The following is a 19,160-nucleotide window of genomic DNA, read 5'->3' as shown; positions in this document are numbered from 1 at the left end:
TATATATTTTTTTCCTCAGCACAAACATTTTCTAAACATTCAAACGTCACAAACTGCTTCACATAGCGCATGGACGCATTGAACTTTTGTCGAATAAGACACGGCAGGCATACTATCTGCTATATCTATAAAGATTCTACTGTTTTCTCTGCTGCTTCTTGCTTCTGCCACTTCCCTTTGGTTGTTTTTTACCAGTGTTATTTTTGCTGCTGATTGGTGTCTTTGTTTTTCTTGCAGCTTTATTTGCCGTTGTTGTTATTGTTGTTGTTGTTGTTGCTGTTGTTTATTATCATCGTCAATGTCTTCATCACCATCATCGTCATCGTCATCCGCATCCGCATCATCATCATCATCATCTAGTTCAGCTGGATTGTGTAGTCCTGTAGCTCTTGTCACTGTGTGTGCGCTCGCATTGCGTATACGCCACGTGGCACACACTTGATTAAGTCATTCGATTTGAATGTTTAATCAATTATGCAACGCTTGCAAATGCTGTAGTAAGTAGACGGTAAGTTATTTACGCTAATCACTAAAGCTGCCATCGATCCATCCCAAACGAAAGTCACTCACTTCATTCGCCCGGCTTACGGCAATCCATATTGGTTTTGTAGCTGTCCATTTTGGACAACTACTTCGACACGCTGCGGGTCATTTTTCATTCAGATGAAAATATTGATTTTGGCACGAGTTGGCGGAGTTGGCTGCACTCCTGCTACGGCTGCGGCTGCGGCTGCTGCTGCTGCTGATGCCACTGCTGGCTAGCTGATGTTGATGTCTGTTTGTCAGTCTAACGATTTCTTACTGCGGTCGCTCATCCGGCCCAGGTAGAGTCGATGCCAAATAACTTTCGTCTGGCCGGGCAAGGAGATTTATGAGTTTATGCGAGCCAAATGAAATATCGCCGAGCGGCAACACAAATATTTGCTCAGCATTGGCCTGGGAGTGGATGTGGGCGAGGGCAAGGGCGTTTGGCGTGGGCGTGGTCTTGGTCTTGCTCGTTGGCCGCCATTCAGGCAAATCAGTGGCCGAATCCGTGACAGCTTGAAGTTGCAGCTGGTCGCTGTTTAAATATTAAAAGCCACTGACACCTCATGGCATGACTGTGGGGACAGAGGGGAGAGAGGGGAGTGGGGCGGGGGGAGCGACAAGTTAACCGTAATAAGGTCATCAACAGGCAGCGGGTGGCACTCAATGCGGTTAGTTGGCTGATTTATGAAGTTGTGCGTGTGTAAAAGCCTGTAAGAGACAGGGACAGAGCGAGAGAGAGAGAGAGACAGAGACAGAGAGATGTAGTCTTGATAACTCAATTGAGGACAACAAGCATACGCCACGTTGTGACCACCTTTGGGTCAGTCTTTGTGCTCTTTATTCGCTTCTTTTGCGCTTGCCTTTTCGCTGCGTTCGTTTGCTCGCTTCTCTTCACTTTTTTTTTTTGTAGTTTTGGCCAAGCGATTTATAAACGTTACAAGCATAAATAAACAAGCAGCTGTTGAAAAATTCAGAAAAAAAGAAGAGAGATATAGAGAGGCGCAGAGAGCCGTAGCGGGCATGCTGTGTGTGTGTGTGTACGTGTGTGTGTGTCTGTGTGTGTGGCTGACTGGCAACATATGCTGTGCTGCGTTGCTCGTTGTATATTTATTTACTTTTGCTCTTTTGTAAAATATTTTTTAATGCAGCCCGCAGAGTGTTGCCAATTTGTGCAGATTTATAGAGCCAGTGCAGCGAGCCGTCTGCCCACACAGAAGAGAAAGAGAGAGAGTGTGCGTGTGTGAGAGAGAAAGCGTAAAAACAGCGCTGTTGACAATCGCCACAGGAACTGGATGGCCAAAAGGGAAAACCTTGTTGCACAGACTTTGTTGCTGTTATTGTTGTTGCTGTTGTTGTTGTTGTTGTTGCTGGGCTATAACTGATTGCTGCAAGCACTTACGGCTGTGTGGGTGGGCAGCTGCATGCAGTGGACATGGCAACTCAATGCGTTATGGCTGGTCGCGTTGCAGCCATTAGGGACATTCACGAATTGCAAACTTATGTATGAGAATAGAGAGACAGAGAGAGAGAGAGAGAGTGGGAGAGTGAGACAGCGCTATTTCTATAGAGTATACTTGGCACTTATTCAATAAAAACACAACAATTGGTGGATTAAAGTCTAAATTTGCAATGGATTGACTGAAGCTGTAGATGAGTGTGTAAATTATTATGGATAGTCAATTCGATAAATATTTGAACTCTACTTATCTGTATCAACAAGTAGTTGTAAGAGACTTTTAGAGCTTAACGATTCGTGATTTATATTAATATATAAAATATAGATTTTAAAAGTTTGCTTCAATTTTGAAATTGATATGAAAATTGTATGTGATGTCTTGATGAATTAAATAAAAAAAAAAAAAAAAAAAAAAATATACATATATACAATTACAATTACAGTTACAATTTTAATCAACAAATCACTTTAACATTTAATTAAATTATATATATAAAAAAAAAAAAAACTAAATTAATGGAAGGTTAAATAGAATTAATATAAAGTCCACAAAAACTTTTATATTAACAAAGTGAACACCCCTACTGGATGTCATATGAGAATGCGAGTGGAGCAAATAAAGAATCGAGTTTTGTCATTTCGACAGGGTAATAGATTTAGAGTGTTTACAAGTCTGTGGCAGCTTCTGATTTCAGATGCTATTTCGTAGCATTTGTATACCCTGAAAATATTGATAGTAGACTTAATCACACATGTGCTTAAGTAGTACAGTTTAGTTGATCTACCCATGCGTATATCGTATCAAATCCTGTTATATATTGATGTCATATTTTATATTATGTAACATATGCACATATACATATTAATCAAATTCCCTTTAAATTCCATTCACCATATCCTTTAACCAAAGCAGGAGAAGAAAAGGTAAGTTATATAGCCTCACTTTAGACCTTCGTGCAGGGCATCTCTTCATTCGGCTCCACTTGCAACTGTAATTGTTGTTGCTGTTGTTGGGCCCGTCAAGAATGCAATTGCTGAATTGAATTGCGTTCACTCCCAGACAGGATGTGGTGCAATTTCAACTGTTTGTTGCTCCTGCTGCCGCCTCGTCGCCTCTTCGCCTATTCGAATAGCCGTTGCAGCTGTTGTTGTTGCTATTGCTTCTGCTGTGTAAATGGGCGTGACCGTCTGCCAAATATGAGCACCGGAAATTAGCAGAAATCGTCAACACCCATTCCCCCAAGATCCTGGGACCACTCAAATTGAATGGACACTCGAGGAGAGCACTGCAAGCAAGCCGTGTAATTACTTTCGTTGCAGGACACAAATTTGTGCGCATTTGGGCTCTCAGGCTAAGGATCGAAATGTCGCCGGTCTAAATTAACAAAAGGTCGTCAATTAAACACTAATCAGCCAATTGACCATTGAGTCTCACCGCATCGCCATCGAGCGGCCATTCGGTTAGTGAGTTTGCCCGCTGGCAAATGGATTTATGATGCAATCACCACCAACGCTACATGCTGGGCATACTTGAAACTTCTCGCTTCGCTTCTCGCCTCACAGCCATCTGCAGAATGTGGCCCTAATTGAAAATCAGGCAAATTCTACTGCATACCTAACACTGATTCAATTTTTATGCCACATACTCTGCATGGCATTGTGGGTATTCGAGCTATGTTGAGGGTGAGTGATACCATTCAAAGTATTTCTAAATAAACATTTCTGATGAAAATTGTAAGAGGAATGTAGAAAAATTGGTGTTGAGCATCGAAAAAAAAATAAAAATAAAATAAAATAAAATTGAATTTTTGTCCGAAATTTTTATTCGATTATAATTTCATAAGTTTAGTTTATTATTGATTTTTGTTACTCAACATATAATATATATATGTATATGTATATACTTACTATTTTATACACTACTTTAACTAGTTATATGCAATTAATTAATCATCGCATAATCAATAATAATTATAAATACTTAAAGCTGACTATTTCACATAACATTTTCATAATATTTTATTCCTTTACAATTTGTTAGTTGTTTGAAATTTTGTTAGCTTAAAAAAGGTGTTCTTTGGTTGATTTTATTTTATAGAGCAAAAGAAGGGGAAAAGAACAACTAAAAATTAATCCGCATCATCTGCAAAAGGGGCTTACGCATTTCGCTGTGGCAAAAAGGGTTTAACTTTAGCTTGCTCTTGCCCAAGCATTAATAAAAAAGCAAAGTAAAACTGTTCCGTTGTGGTTGCATAAAGTTTTGCACAAACGTTGCGCAAATCGAGCGAGCGCAAACTGAGTGAAGGAGAAGCAGAAAGAGAAGGGGAAGGCAAAGGCGAAGGCGAAGGCGAAGTAGAAAAAGCGGCCAACTTTGCTTGCTTTTGTGTTGCATACTTTTGTGCGCTGCAGCTGGAACTTCGTTTGCGCCCATTTGAAATTCATAAATGTGTGTGTGTGTGTGTGTGTGTGCATGTGTGTATGTAGCATATATTAGCATGGCTTGCGGTGAATACATTTAGGCGCAGGCAAATGCACACACAATTGCTTATGAAATTGAGCAAACGAAATGGAAATTCAAATAGCAGCTAATGAGCCGCTGCCACACTCGAGCTGAGCAGCGTAGAGCAGGAGGATGAGGAGGGTAAAAAGAAAAGCTTGGCAAGTTAAGTTGTTAGATGTGTTAATTAGAAGCTTGGCCAGCACACGCAAATCAACATGTTAACCAACGCACAGGCCAGCACGTGGCCAACAGTCCAGTCAATCACTCAACAGCTACAGCAACAAAATGAGCCATTAAAAACAAATGAGTATAGCAAGTGAGAGGGGGAAAAACCCCGACTGAAGTGGATGGAAGCTGGAGTACGCCGCTTGGCCGATAAAGTGAAACAACAAAACTGCCAAACCAGTTGCCTGGGTGGCCAAAAGGAAAGGGAAGTGTAAGAGTGTAAAAAACTGACAGTAAAATTGAAGGCAAATGTTTTGGGCAAGCACAACAAAAAAAAAAAAAAAAAAAAAGGGAGAAGAAGAAGAAAAGAGAAGAGCACACGCATCCCTGGGGCGCTTTTGGCTGGCTGAGCATGTGGAGCAGCAGGCGTGTCCGTGCGCCCATCTTTAAAGCGTTGCTGGCACCTGGCAGGAACCACGTGTAAAATGCAGCCAGCGGCAGTGTGACCTCTCTGCTCTCCCCCACTCTCCCCTCTTTCTGTGTGTGTGTGTGTGTGTGCTAACGTATGTCCTTTTGTGTTCGCATGTAAATTGAAATGGACCCAAAATGCCATTAAGAGTGGCTGTCGCTGCAAAGCGTCTGACTGAATGAGGCTGCCCAGTTTATGTGCATTAAATTAAAAATTAATTGTCACCAGGGACTTATCGGAGCTGAGCAACGGGCAATTAGCCTCACTACATCAAATTAAACCAGATACATTACGGCGGAAATATTTCGGTAGATTTGCGGAGCTAAACTCTTGCGTTTTACAATTGAATTTTCAGTTGTTGGGCTCAAAACTTTGTTTTGGCAGCTTTCAGTTTAATTAATGTGCGGATTTCTTATTGAAATATATTTTATATATTGAAAAAAATATGTATATATATATATATATTTTTTTTTTTTATATATAGATAATATTCTTTTTAAAATATATTTTATTTATTTTTTATTAAAAAAAAAAAATGATATATAATTTTTTGTGTAAGTTCTTTTTGAAATATATTTTATTTCTTTTTAAAATATATTTTATTTATATTTTCTTTTCGAAATATATTTATTATGGGCATTTTTTGTATTAATTTTTCAATCAGCAGAGCTCATGAAAAATTAATGGAATCGCGAATTTTAGACTTAGCTATGGAAAATACATTTTTAATTGACGAAAGTTAAGTACACGTATACTTAAGAGTCTCAAGACTAAGTGCAAAGAGAAGACATGAAATAAAAAATATTCCGGTATTAAATTTTCATAAATTACCAAGAGGAGCCGCTCTTCATATGCCAAAAACTAATTGGAATCGTCTAATTAGACTATAGATAATGAATACTTTGCTTGTTAAACTATAAATGCAAGCTTAGAGGTAAATTGAAGCAAAAGTTATTTAAGAGCCATTACGTCGATAGTTATTGAGCAGCCACCTTAAATCGAGTAGAGTTCAATGAGGAGTATTTGAGGGTCTCAAGAGTAAATGCGAAGAAGGGGATGCAGCTTGGTGTATTTAATTATCTCAAATTACCAACAAGATAATCTAATTGAATGCAAAGCCCGAGTCTAATTGGCCTATATGTAAAGGGAGTTTCGTTAGTTAGTTAAACTTTAATTGTATGCTTGGTGGGAAATTGGAGTTAAGCACCTGAACTCCCTTTCCCCATTCAGCTGAATTGCTTTTGGGTTGCATGACCGACGGCTGTGTGCCTCTCTGTTGCGCAGTCTCGCTTACATTTGATTTGTTGTTAAGAGTTAAATGCCACATGGGCAACACTTTGGCCCATGCAGCAAAGTAAATAAATTTAATTTTTGCTTTCGGATTGAGGTCTTTAGAGGGGCGGCAACCGAAAAACTTTCAGCATGCTTCCCAACTGTTGCCGACTTGGACAGTTGGCTGTTGGCGCTGCTGCCGTGTTGCAATAACAAACTCATGCTAATTGCTTTGCTAACAACTGCCAACGACAAGTTGGGCTTCCACTAAGACCAATGCCAAAGCGTTGCAACAACTATAAATATTGCTAAAATGTGGCAACAACAACGCCAACAACAACTTGCTGCAGTGGAAGCACGCGCCCCTGTTCCGGACTGGCCCAGGGCAACCTTTAATTACGACAACAGGACACCGCAATGCTCAACTAGTTACACACACACACACACACAGACCCTCCATACATATACAGACACATACATACATCTGGTAAGGTTGACCAACGATTGACCTTTGGAGCTTAGCAGGTTGCCACAGGTGCGACTGCGGCGACAGGTGCAAGTCGAGCGAGTAGCTGGAGCTTATAAATTTGAACACGAACCAGCGATAATTGCTGGGAAATGAAATAAAAATGCAATTAAAGTCGACTGCGACGACGTTGGCAACGCTGCCAGCATCGTCCTCTTTGAAATGAGCATTCAATTAAGAGCCAAGCTGCACACTATATATATATATATATATATATGTATATGTATGTGTGTATTGTATATATATGTCTAAGCCCTGGACTCGCCTGTCAGGGGCATACACTTGATGGCAACGTCGTCGGCATTTATAAAATGATTTTTATCTTTATCAAATTAGAAAACGACAACAGCAACAGAAGTCGGAGCAGCAAGTGGAACTCCCCTCTGCCCTCCGCTGGCCTCTGCTGCCCCCTGTTGCCCTCCCTGTAGTCTGACCAATTTCCAGCTTCAGTCAGCCGTATCTGCAGTGTCACAGCAATTAAAACTGTGCTCTGCCATTGTGCAGATTACATCGTAAACTGGCTGGCCGGTGGGCGTGGCGCGAGTGCATGGGTAGGTGTATTGGTCAGTGAACAACTGTTAAATGCTTTGAAGTTTATTTCCCGATTCGCCAGACCAACCAGTGAATATATGAGTGGGAAATGAATGTAAGTTACCTAAGCTATACAACGGTATACAGATGTACCTCAGGTGTGTCCCAGGTGAACATTAATTTGTGGCTTTATTAATACTGTACTCACTTTTAATCTATTGACACTCGAGCTGTATTTTGAAATAGTTAAAACAAGAGCAGAAAGCGTGAATACTTATGATTTTTTTAACTTTAATGTTAAGGAAAGGCATAGACACTCATCAGAAAGTCTTAACTGGAAGTAAAATCTTAAGACTGGCTTCTTAGTAAGTAATATAAATAATGTTTCATTTGCATAAAGTCAATCTCAATGAACGTTCAGTTATTTGAACTTAGCCTAACACAGAATTCAGATCCCCAACTTATATAGAGGTCTTATTATTCGTTGAGTAATTAAAGTATTCTGAATATATCTTAGTAAATAAGCAGGTATGGCAAGCTCAACTTAAGAAATTTCACTACATAATTCAATTACATTTTCCCCATTTGTTTTACTGAGAGAGTCTATGGAGTGTCTGGCTTGGTCATCAAATTTCAACACTTTTTCTTAAATATCTTTTAGTAGAGCTTGCTCTACCTTGACATTTTGAAGCAGCTGACCCAAGACTAACCCTTGGCATATTTGTATCAGTTTGGCATAATCAGTATCAGTTTGACGAGCTGCTCCTCACTCACTCTTTTCTCTCTGGCTTAACCTTCGCAGTATTTTAAGCCGCTCGGCCCTCAGTCGGCAAAGCTGACAACCGCATAACCAACTCTCTTTGCTTCTGAATAGCTTAGCCATTGAATTTGAATCACCTTTGCTGTGTTTTCTTCATTCTTTTTTTTTTTTTTTTTTTTTTTTTCTCTTTAGCGTAAAGTATTTTAGTTCGACTGAGTGTTCGGCTAGTGTCTGCAGCCGATGGCATTGGCTGGCTTTTCTAGATATTTTGTTGGGTTTGTCTGTCTGGCCAAAAGCTCAGCTCTAAGCCCCAGCGACACCAGCAGCAGCGGCATCCGCTGCTCTTGGATTATGCAAAAAGTTTTTCATTAATGTTGGATTTAGATATATACTATATACATATATATATACTGTTTTTTTTCACGCTCTGGAACATTTGCTCTTCCCGCTGGTGGACGTTTTTATGCCCGGTTGACTTCGCTTTTTGCGTTCGCTTGTTGACAACGCAACTTTGGGTCCCAGGATACGTTAACTTTTGTGCAGCGCCGTGCAGCGCAGTGCAATGAAAGCTGCCACAAACAACAAACAGCGACAGTCAGACAAATATTCAACAGCAACAACATTACCAGAGCCACAGCCACAGCCACAGCCACAGCCACATGAACAGCCAGAGTTGCCGCGAATTTGGCAACGAAAACTTTTTGAGAGGAGCAACAGGATGGGAATTTTTTAAATTAAGAATTGATCTAGATATAGTCTGAAAATGATGAATTTTTGATGCATCAGCTTTAAATTTCATTGGGCATTTTTTTTTTTTTTTTTTTTTTTTTTTTATAAATGCTGTGAGCAATTTAATTGTGCTTATACAAATTGTGATTTTGAAATTTGATATTTAATTGCATTTGATATTTAATTAATATATTTTTGCTATTTATCTAAGTTTGTTATTTTTTCAATGAAAAAAATGGCCAGCATTCTCTCTAGCTTTACATTTACTTAAAGATATTTGTTAAAAATAGGCTTCGATTTGAAATTAGCATATGGTAGAAAAAGTTGATTTAGAAAAAGGTAGAAATAGAGAGTGCCTAAGTGCTAAAAACATTAAGATTGGGGTCTATTTACAAAGTGCATGAAATATATTAAACTATTTATACATATATATATATATATATATCCATATATATTATTATAAAACTTTTAATAAACATCTGGGGCAAAAAAAAAAGAAAAAATGCATATTTTATTAAATACTCTTGTTTTTATACATAATATATAATATAATATGTAATTTAATATACAGAATTAATTAATAAAAAGATAATATACTACCATTAACATAATATATATATAAATATATAAGCACAAATACTTTTATTTTTGTTTTATTTTCTCTTGATTATAGCCTTTAATTAATATAAAAAATATATGTTTGTAAATAAATGTCTAAAGTAGAAAAAATACACATTAATAGGCTACTCAAATACCATATTAATTACTATAAGCAAAGTTAAGTATATGACAGCTATAATTTATAAATTTAATTTGCAGAGTATCTACCAGTCGGCCATGCCCGACCAGATCGCTGTTATGTTTTTAATGGTAGCTTGGTTAGTTTTAGCGGTTGATTCTTTTGAGACACTTTGGCTGCTTTTGCAGTGCAAATTGTTTGGTTTTGCCCAGTTTGCAGTGGGGCTTCTTTTTTATAGTTTTTGTTATATATTTTTTTTGTTTGGTTTTGTTTTCTTTTGTGAAGCTTTCGATTTGTCTTGCCACATCCGCTGGCTGGGCGACACCCGCTTCATTTCCTGTCCTCTATTGCACACGCTTCACGCTTGCATTTATTTGAGTGTGTAAAGTTTTTCTACTTGAATCATTTTTTTTTTTTTTTTTTTTTTTTTTGAGAGAATTTTAGGCGGGGGTGATGGGTGTTGAGGGGCATGTTGCAGATTTGGCTGTGGCAATTTCGCAGTCTCTTCCTGTTCCCGTTGTGTGCCAACTTTGATAGTTTTGTCAAAAGTTTTTATTGCGATTTGTTGCAGTCGTGTAAAAGTAATGCTACCAACAAAAGAAAAGTCCGAAGGAATCCCCAATTGATATTTTGGTATGAAGCAAAAAGAGGAGACGTAGAATAACAAGAAGAAGAAGAAGAAGAGGCAGGCTGTCGTAAACTATAAAGACGTCGCCTTAAGTCGTGCTTAAAGATTTATTTTATAATGCCTACTGCTTGAATGTGGCTGTGTGTGTGTGTGTGCTTAAAGGGAGCTCGAGGCTTGATTTATTCTATTTCCTATCACAATTCTCAATGACCACCACATCGCCATAGTTGGGGGGTGGAGTCTCCGGTCTCACTGCGCCAGTCTCCACAACATCTGTGTAGAATCTCGCTGTGGCCGCTGGCGGCGTCTCTGGACTGCTTGGCTGATCCCGATCCCGAGTGCTAAACAGATTACTGCGACTCAGACGTCTGATTAGTGTCGCCGTGTTCTGGTTAATGGCGCGATAGTACTGATGCCTGGCCGGACGCCCAAACAGACGCGACACAAAGTTGTCATCGGGTCCATAGGGCTGACGGACCAGAGCCCGCGACGGCGCATTTCGTATTCGCTGCGGATTGGAGCGACGCGGATTACGCGTGGGCACCGTGGGCGGCGCCCAGGTGTGAATCGTGGGCAGCTGCTGCGGCGGCAACGATTCCACTGTGGCTGCAAGAGAGCAAGAGCAGAGTTAGCACTGAGCTGTTTCAAGTGAACAGTTGCCGACCTGTTGCAGGGCTTAGGCAGGATTGATAAAGCGGTAAAATGCAAAAACAAAGAAATATGCATAAAATATATAGAGGATTTGTTGAGGTATCAAGAGGTATTAAGAGGAGTCAAGCGCAGCCAAATGAGAAGCAAAGCAAGCGGACAGTGATTTCTAATATTCTAAACAGTCTAAACAGGTTATATAATACTCTGCATTTCGAATGTTATTTCTATTTTAATTGATAAATGATTCAAAAATTGTTTTAAGTTAATTGAGCTTAAGACCTATAGGCTAATATATATATAGGCCACTCTGGCCGCAATTAGATTAACTAGAGTCTTCTCCGTTTTAACTGAGTAGTAATTAACACGAGAGGCAATTTAAATTTAATGCGAGATCAATTACATACAAACATATGTACAAACATACATATATAGCTTTTTCTAGCTTGAAGACAAATTGTAAGTAAAGACACGAAATCAAAGAAAAGAAATTACAAGTGAGCAGCGCAGCCCAATATTGCATATGTATTTGTGTGTGTGTGTGTGCTAAGCTTGCTCTTGAGCATAAATGAGCTTGGAGTGAGTAAGTGCAACACATATGTAGAAAGGGAAGACTAACTGAAGAGAGAAAAGCTTTAAGCTCTGAGTGTAATTATTAGCTGCTGCGTGATAGAAAGAGCTCAGAATTCAGCTGGGTAAAGCCGAGTGAGTCTGCGGAGAACTTTGCTTAGATTAACTGAGCCTTTAATGTTGACTGAGCTGAATTACTTTTTAAGTTAATTTTTATGTTAGTTATACTCTAATCTATAATAAATAAATATTGTTGACTAACTTTTTATGCAGCTATGATTGCAACTCCTTCTTATAATTTGGAGATTTTTGTTTTATAAGTCTTATGCATCTACTATTGAATCTGCTGTTCCTACTCTAACCAATATAAACAGATAATTGATGTATTAATTCCAGCTGTAAGCTCGTAGCTCTGCTAACTGACAGCTACTTAACCAATTATGCCGCTCGTCTCGCTTTGACATCGCTCTAATCTAATGCCAGAGCTTTGGCTATATTATGCACAACTCAACTCACATGCTTCTCCATTGGCTGAGGGCTGGCCTCGCTTCTTTCGCAGCTCGCAGCCGCTCTTAATGCACAGGGCAAAGCTGATTATGAAAATGACCATGCAGATGCCGGTGGCGCCGCCCACTGCGAAGGCCAGCTTCACATCGTCCTCGTCGAATGTGTTGGGGCTCTGCACCAGTTCGGGCGGCTGCCCGGCGTTGCCCGCCAGCAGCTCGTGGCTGACGCGTTCCAGACAGTTGCGATAGCGCAGGCAGAGCTGATCGCGATTTCCCTCACACACATCGATGAGCGTTGATAGCTGCCCCTCGGGCTGCAGCTCCGGCTGCTCCGGCTGCTCCGACTGCTGCTGTTCATCGGAATTCGCATCGTCGGGCAGCTCGCGCCACACTTCGGCCACCGACTTGGGCTCATCCGCGATGCTGTCGCTGTCCACGTGCTCCATACGCTCCATTTGCAGTGTTTCAGCAAGTGAGGGGCTCCCGCTCTCCTCCACATCGCCATCCGCCTGCACGTCCAGCGGATGGGTTGGCAGCCGCTCCTCCAGGCACTCGCTCATGCTGACAGCGACGCCACGCAAATTCAGCCAGGTCGCGACCTTAATTAGCGCCCGGTCGCAGTTGAGCGGATTCTCGTCCAGGTTGAGCGAGGCCAAGTAGCGCGGCGCATGGAACACATGAATGTTCACTGTAATCAGCATATTCTGTGCCAGATCCAGCTGCCGCAGCTGGGGCAGCGCGCTCAACAGCTCCACGCCCAGCTGACTGATCTGGGCATTGCGCAAGTTGAGCGACCGCAGCGAGCTGCTGCGCAACAGTGGCCCGGACCCCAGGCTGGCCAGTTTATTGCCCTCCAGATTGACGTGCAACAGATGTGAATTTCCCTCCAGCAGATGCTCGTCCAGCTGCTCCAAGCGATTGTAGGAGAGATCCAGCGAGCGCAGGCGACGCAGCTCACCAAATGCATTCACATGCAGCGTCTGGATGGCATTGTGGGCCAGCGTCAGATTGATCAGATGCACAGAGCTCTGTCGGCATGGAAGGGAGTCAATTAAATGTAAGTAAATATATATCATACATCATATATATATTCTCAATTAGTCAGACATCAGCTGAGTAATTCACCTCGAAGCAATCGGCGTCAATGTTGGTGATATCATTATAGCTTAGGTCTAGCAGCTCCACAGACTTGGGCATGTCAATGCTGGCGCTTATCAAGCGCTTGGCTCTAGATATATGTATATATGAAAGTGTGTATATGTATAAGATAAGTAATACATAAATGAAAGTGGAACTAAATGCTTAAATTCACACACCTGCAGATCGCTCGATTGCGCTGCGCATGGAGATCGCACTGGCAGACGGTGGGGCAGTTGAGCTGCAGTGGGGTCTTGCTGCGACACACCTGGAGCACCACACAGAGCAGTAGACCCACATAGAGTAGTGTTTGCTTAAGGCCCAGCCACATTTTTGGCTTGATCACGCATTGCAGGGCCATCGATTGGGGCCTGGACTCGAATTGCTCGAATTTGATTCAATTGCTGGACATTTTGCAATGCCTTCGTATTATTTGTATTTTTCTTTCTTTTCGTGTTACTATCTATTATCTTTGGGAATTCTATTTCGAAAACACCTCACGTTTGTCGACCAACAATAACTGAATGAATAACTTGCTCCACACTCCTCGAGTCATGACTAAGTGCGGCGCTGCTTCCAGTGGCCTGAGCTTATGCGTCCGCCACACCTGTTAATTAGCGAACTTGCATCGCTTGACAAATATACCTTGCTCTGCGGAGAGTAGCGCACGGTCTTCCAGTGCGATAAGATAAGCGAATCGGTGCTTATCGACACAGCTGGCCCAAATGCAGGCAAGTGCTTTCCAACAGCTGCCGACGGCTGCTTTGTTTGTCATAAAGTTTTGGACTAGCTGTTGAAGTTTGTACGCAGGTGAGCGACTGGAAATCCCAGTTTTAAGGCATCGCTGATGCATAGATGTGATTTGATAGAGATGACACTGTGCCTGATTAGACGATATCACAAATCAGATTAGTGATATACGATGATTATGTGGTAATAATGAATGAGTGACATATACTATATATCTATATCTATGAACTATATTTGAATTAAGTATTAATATAATACCTTTTTATAATGATTGTACATATATAATATTGATTTATATAGTATATGAATATTTACTAATTGGTACTGGGAAATTCATAATATTTTTGTAATAAGTATACTTGTTCTTAAAGTAAGAAGGGTAGTAAAAGTCGGAGAGTTTAAAAACAATTTTAGTTTCATCTCTTTGATGTATGAAAAAGTATAGTTAATCGATACTATATTTATATATAAACATATATGTACCTAGAATATATTATAAAATATAGATATGAGCAAAGATTGGATTTGCAAGGACTTATATATATCTTGTAGTAATTGTTTGATTGTTATATTATATGCTAAAAAGTCTAATTAATGTGCTACATATTGCTGCCTTTGATTATTTTGGCATCATTGAGGGTTGTTGAATATACAATCATATACATACATATGTTTGCACCCACATTTTTAAGACTCAGTGATTTGCTTTTTACATATAAAAACTTAACAAAACTCTAATAAAACTTTAAAAAAAGTGTCAGTTGTCTCCATTTAGAAATTGTTTCTGGGTTTTCCTAATCACTCATATGAATAAAAACAAAATGGGTGAAGAAAAAAAACTAAAAAAAAAAAATTAAAAAAAAAAATATATGTATGTATATTGCACACCTTGAGAATGGTCATAAATTATTCAGATTTTAAATATATTAAAAATATATTACAAATCGAAAAGTGTATATAGGCGCATCAGCTTTTATATATTTTAAGCATATACGATATAAAATAAATATAAATTAAAATTTATATAAATTGTAAACACTTTTTATTTTTTATTTTTTTTTTTTTTTTAGCTTATATTCATTTACTAGTTATTACTATATTTAGCTGGGAGAAATATATGAAAGAACAGGAAAAAAACAATACCAGCAATTATTGCTGATTAGCCTAATCACGCAATATATAAAAGAAATTGCCGAACACAGTACTATTAAAATAGTTGAAGAGTAATGTGTCAATTAGGTATTTGAAAAAAAGTCGTTTCTTTTTTTTTGTAATTCGAATCAGTTTCATTCATGATATGAAGAAATGACGACAAATCACCTAATAAACATCTACAAATAACTCATTAAGACATAATGAGAATCTCTTAACATAAAATCAATAGACCCCCTTTCGCCAGTACCGCATGTATAGGGTATAATAAGTAGCGAATCGAAAGCTGATTACCTTTATCAAGCCTGAGATATTTTTTTATAATTCGCAAGCAAAAATGTTATTTGTGGGCCAATTAGGCAATTGTGAACTGCTCAACGGATTAGTTAAAAATGTTTGCAGCTCGGCCACGCTTTGTTCCTCTGCTAATCGCCTGCCTTTGCTTGGGCGCTTGGGGGGCACCCGTCAAGGAGCAGGAGGCGGAAGCTGATCCGGAGCTTACGGCTGGCTACTTCCAGGGCGACATGGATGTGGAGGTTCAACGAAATGGAGAAATAGCCCCGGCCCGACGCTGGGCCAATACCACAGTCCCCTACAAGATAGACGAGGCTTTCAGTAGGTGTTGCACCTCAGATGTTCCATTCACGATTTCAATATATTCCCATTATCATAGACTCTGAGCAAACGGAACATATTAAGCTGGGAATGCGACGCATCGAACTTGTCTCCTGCATACGTTTTGTGCCCGTTCCGCCGAATACTTTGGACTATGTGTTCATCACTGTCTCGGAGACTGGGTGCAGCTCCAAGGTTGGCTACCTCGGCGCCGAGCAGACCCTCAAGCTGAAGCCGGCCGCCGTGGACGTCGGTTGCTTTCGACTGGGCACCATAGAGCACGAGCTGCTGCACACTCTGGGCTTCCATCATCAGCAGTGCAGCGCGGATCGCGATGAGTACGTGAAAATTGTTGAGGAAAACATAACCGAGGGCAAGGAGGGCAACTTCAAGAAGTACGAAGCGGACCGAGTCGAGAGCTTCGATGTCAAATATGACTACGGCAGTGTTCTGCACTACAACAGCAAAGCCTTCTCAAAGAATGGCGAAGCCACAATTGTCGCCCTGCAGCCCGAGGGTGAATTGCAAATGGGCCAAAGACTTGGGTTGAGCAAAGCCGACATACTCCGCCTCAACACCATGTATAAGTGCCCATTGCAGGTGTAAATTGCAATTATTGAAAGAGATTTGGCATGAAGTTATATGTGAATAAAATATTAAAGAGTATTATCTACCTTTAATGGATATTGCTTGATAGTTCAATTAGCGCATAATTTAGTAAGAGAATTTCAGCTTAGGCAATGATATTTACATATTTATATTATATGTATATTATGATATTAAACAAACACAGGGTACTTGCTAGTCGGGCAAGCTCTATGAAAGCACTTGAGCTTACTCTTAGATGCATATTCAAGTCAGAAGCCAAGGCAACATATCTAGAAAACGCTAAACGAAAAGTCTTTGCAAATCCAAAAGGAGAAAATAAGAAGAGATGCAGAAAATGACAGATAGACAGAGCGAGAGAGCAGGAGTAGGAGGAGTAAGTGTGAGAGGGAAGTCAGTTGCCGCTGGTGGAATGAAACACTTCCATCCGTTGCATCTACATCCAGCTTCAGTTGCTCCACGAAAAAACTTCGAAGTCCGGCCTGGGGCTAGTTGTTGCGAGTTGATCGTTAGCCAGGACAACGACAACGACAACGACGACGACAACGATAGACGCCGCTGAAGCTGAAGCTGAGGCAGCGGCTGACTCGAGGCTATTTAACAGCACAGCTTGCGCTTCCGCACAGCTTCAGCTGCCTGTCCGAGCCGGACAGTCGGTTGTGTGGTTCAAGATGTAATGGCCACAAATCCACTTGTCGGCGCTGCGACCACGCCGCCACAGTGCACAGCACACTGCAGCAGCAGTGGCAGCAGCAGCGCTGTCTTTGCACTCGCTGTTCGTCCGTTTGCGACTTACTTCCGCAGTCGGTTTGTTGCCTTTAATTTATGACCATGACCTGGCGCGACGCAGCGTCGTGGCGTCTCTGGGCAGGAGGAGGCGCGACCAGTGCCCTGCCACATCCGCTGTTTGTTTGAGCCATGTTAGTGGCCGTCTGTCGTCCACTCTCCACGCGACCCTCGATCGCCACGACGAATGCAACAAGAACGAAGGAAAGAAACTTGAAATAAGAATAAAAAATAAAATAAAATAAAAATAGCAAACTTTTTACACACATTCAGCTTTTGCAGTTTTCGTTCGCAGCGAGCGTCGGAAGTAGTTAACTTTTATATGCATTTCAAATCAGAAACTTTTGCATTCAAACTTTATTAAAATTACGTTTGATGCTCGTCCAATTGTACAAAAGCAGCCCCCAAATATCCCCCATCCCTATTCCCATCTCTGTTTGGTTGACTTTTTGCAATTTCTATTAGAGTATTGTTAGCCAAAATGTTGGGTGCCATCGCCCGAGTTCGTTTAGTAGCTCTTTGTTTGGCTGCGGTGCTCAAGAGTCTTGAGTCCGAGCATAATGGCTCCTTCATGGGATTACTTCGTGCTGCATCAGAGATTGATTGGAAGAAGAAGAGAAATTTCATATGAATTCAGACTTCAGACTTCAGACTTTCATCAAAGTAGTTTAAGAAGTGTTTAGCTGGAAATGCAACCAAAAAACAGTTGAGCTGTGAATTTTACACATTATTGAAACATAGAAAATTAAGAAAAAATTCTAAAAATAGCTAGAATTTTTGCTTCCCGCAAATTTTTTACTCGATCGGACTTTGACAAAAGCCAGATCTAACCGGAAAAAGCTAATATGGCATCAGTGACCGCCTTAGACTTAACTTTGGAAAAACCCAGAACTGACCGGAAAAGACTGAAAAAAATTGAGCTTTTGGCATATTAACGCGAGCAGACTTTGAACAATGTCAGATCTGGCGGGAAAAAAGCTGAAATGATCTCAGCTTTAGCTATAAGTGGAATATAAAGCGCATTTCGAGTTCGTGGCTATCGAATGAGTTTTCCTTTGCCTTTTGGTCGAACTGAACATTTGCGTTATTGTTTTGACTTCTGACGCTTTTTTGTGGTAGCTTCTCTGAATGGCAGCCGCAGCAGTTGCCGTTCCCACCGCCCCCTCCACCCACACCACCCACATCCATGCATCCTACTCCGCAGTCGCCTCGCTCTGCTAATGACCGACATTGCTTCCTAATTACAAAAGTTTTGCATGCACTCGCTGCACTCTGCGGGGCAACGGGGCCCCAGGACAAAGGGAATCGTTGGCCAAAAAACTTTGCAGTTTATTCGATTTGCTTTATTTAATGTTTGAGCTCTTTAAGCTACGTATTTCATTTAGATTTCGGGTTGACACGACGGCTCTGCGACTAACTAACGGCTCCATTAACCGAAAGCTGCAGCAGCTACCACATGAAGATGGAATCCCGCTACACATGTTTGGCCAGTTGGCCAGCCAAAAAAAAAAAATATATATATATATAAAAATAAATAAGGAAAGAAAGAGCCGCTGGCACGCACAGCCCTCTGACACATATGTCATGTGCCACATGTGGCAGCAAGTCGGCCCAGGCAGCAGAGTCCTGGCCATGGCCACTCGACGCACAGACAGCCGAGCTCCAGTGGGGGTGAGGGCGAACGGGCAGAGGAGCCGTCGGGTGACCGGTTGGCCGCACTTAATGATAAACAATGCTTGCGGTCAGTTTAACATGCCGCGCTATTGCCCCAAACACTAACCTCCCGCCCCATCAGCAGCAGCAGCAGCAGCAGCACCGGCAGCAACAGCCACGCTCAGCCCCATAACGAGGGGACAATTTACACACATGCTGAAACTAGCCAACAGAGGGCGCTGCAGCAGCGGCAGCTGTATGCACATTTAGTACAAAAAATAAAACAGACGACTGACAGCTGACAATTGAATACACTACAATCAACAATCAGCAATCAACATAGAAATAGAAATTTAAATTTAAAAAAAAAAATAGTTTAAATTTATTTAAAAAGTGATAATTATATAGTTTTTTATAAGCTGAATAGAAACAGA

General features: G+C 40.8%; 2 protein-coding genes across 2 annotated transcripts; one reads left to right on the top strand and one right to left on the bottom strand.

Annotated features, from left to right (window-relative positions):
* Positions 1–10,371: 10,371 nt before the first annotated feature.
* LOC6577463 lies at positions 10,372–13,697 on the bottom strand. The gene is made up of 4 exons (XM_002003394.4): positions 13,344–13,697; positions 13,153–13,255; positions 12,038–13,055; positions 10,372–10,909 (listed from the first exon to the last, which is right to left on the bottom strand). The coding sequence occupies exons 1-4, from the start codon at positions 13,523–13,525 to the stop codon at positions 10,488–10,490; spliced, it is 1,725 nt and encodes a 574-aa protein (XP_002003430.1). The 5' UTR covers positions 13,526–13,697; the 3' UTR covers positions 10,372–10,487.
* A 1,742-nt stretch (positions 13,698–15,439) lies between these two features.
* Positions 15,440–16,365, top strand: LOC6577462 (seminal metalloprotease 1). Its single transcript, XM_002003393.4, has 2 exons — positions 15,440–15,681; positions 15,740–16,365. Exons 1-2 carry the CDS (start codon positions 15,459–15,461, stop codon positions 16,285–16,287), a joined length of 771 nt encoding a protein of 256 aa, XP_002003429.1. The 5' UTR covers positions 15,440–15,458; the 3' UTR covers positions 16,288–16,365.
* Positions 16,366–19,160: the final 2,795 nt, after the last annotated feature.

This window comes from Drosophila mojavensis, unplaced genomic scaffold (assembly GCF_018153725.1).
Source record: "Drosophila mojavensis isolate 15081-1352.22 unplaced genomic scaffold, ASM1815372v1 contig_36, whole genome shotgun sequence".
Lineage (NCBI taxonomy): Eukaryota > Metazoa > Arthropoda > Insecta > Diptera > Drosophilidae > Drosophila > Drosophila mojavensis.
This window is presented reverse-complemented; position numbering and strand designations above follow the sequence as displayed.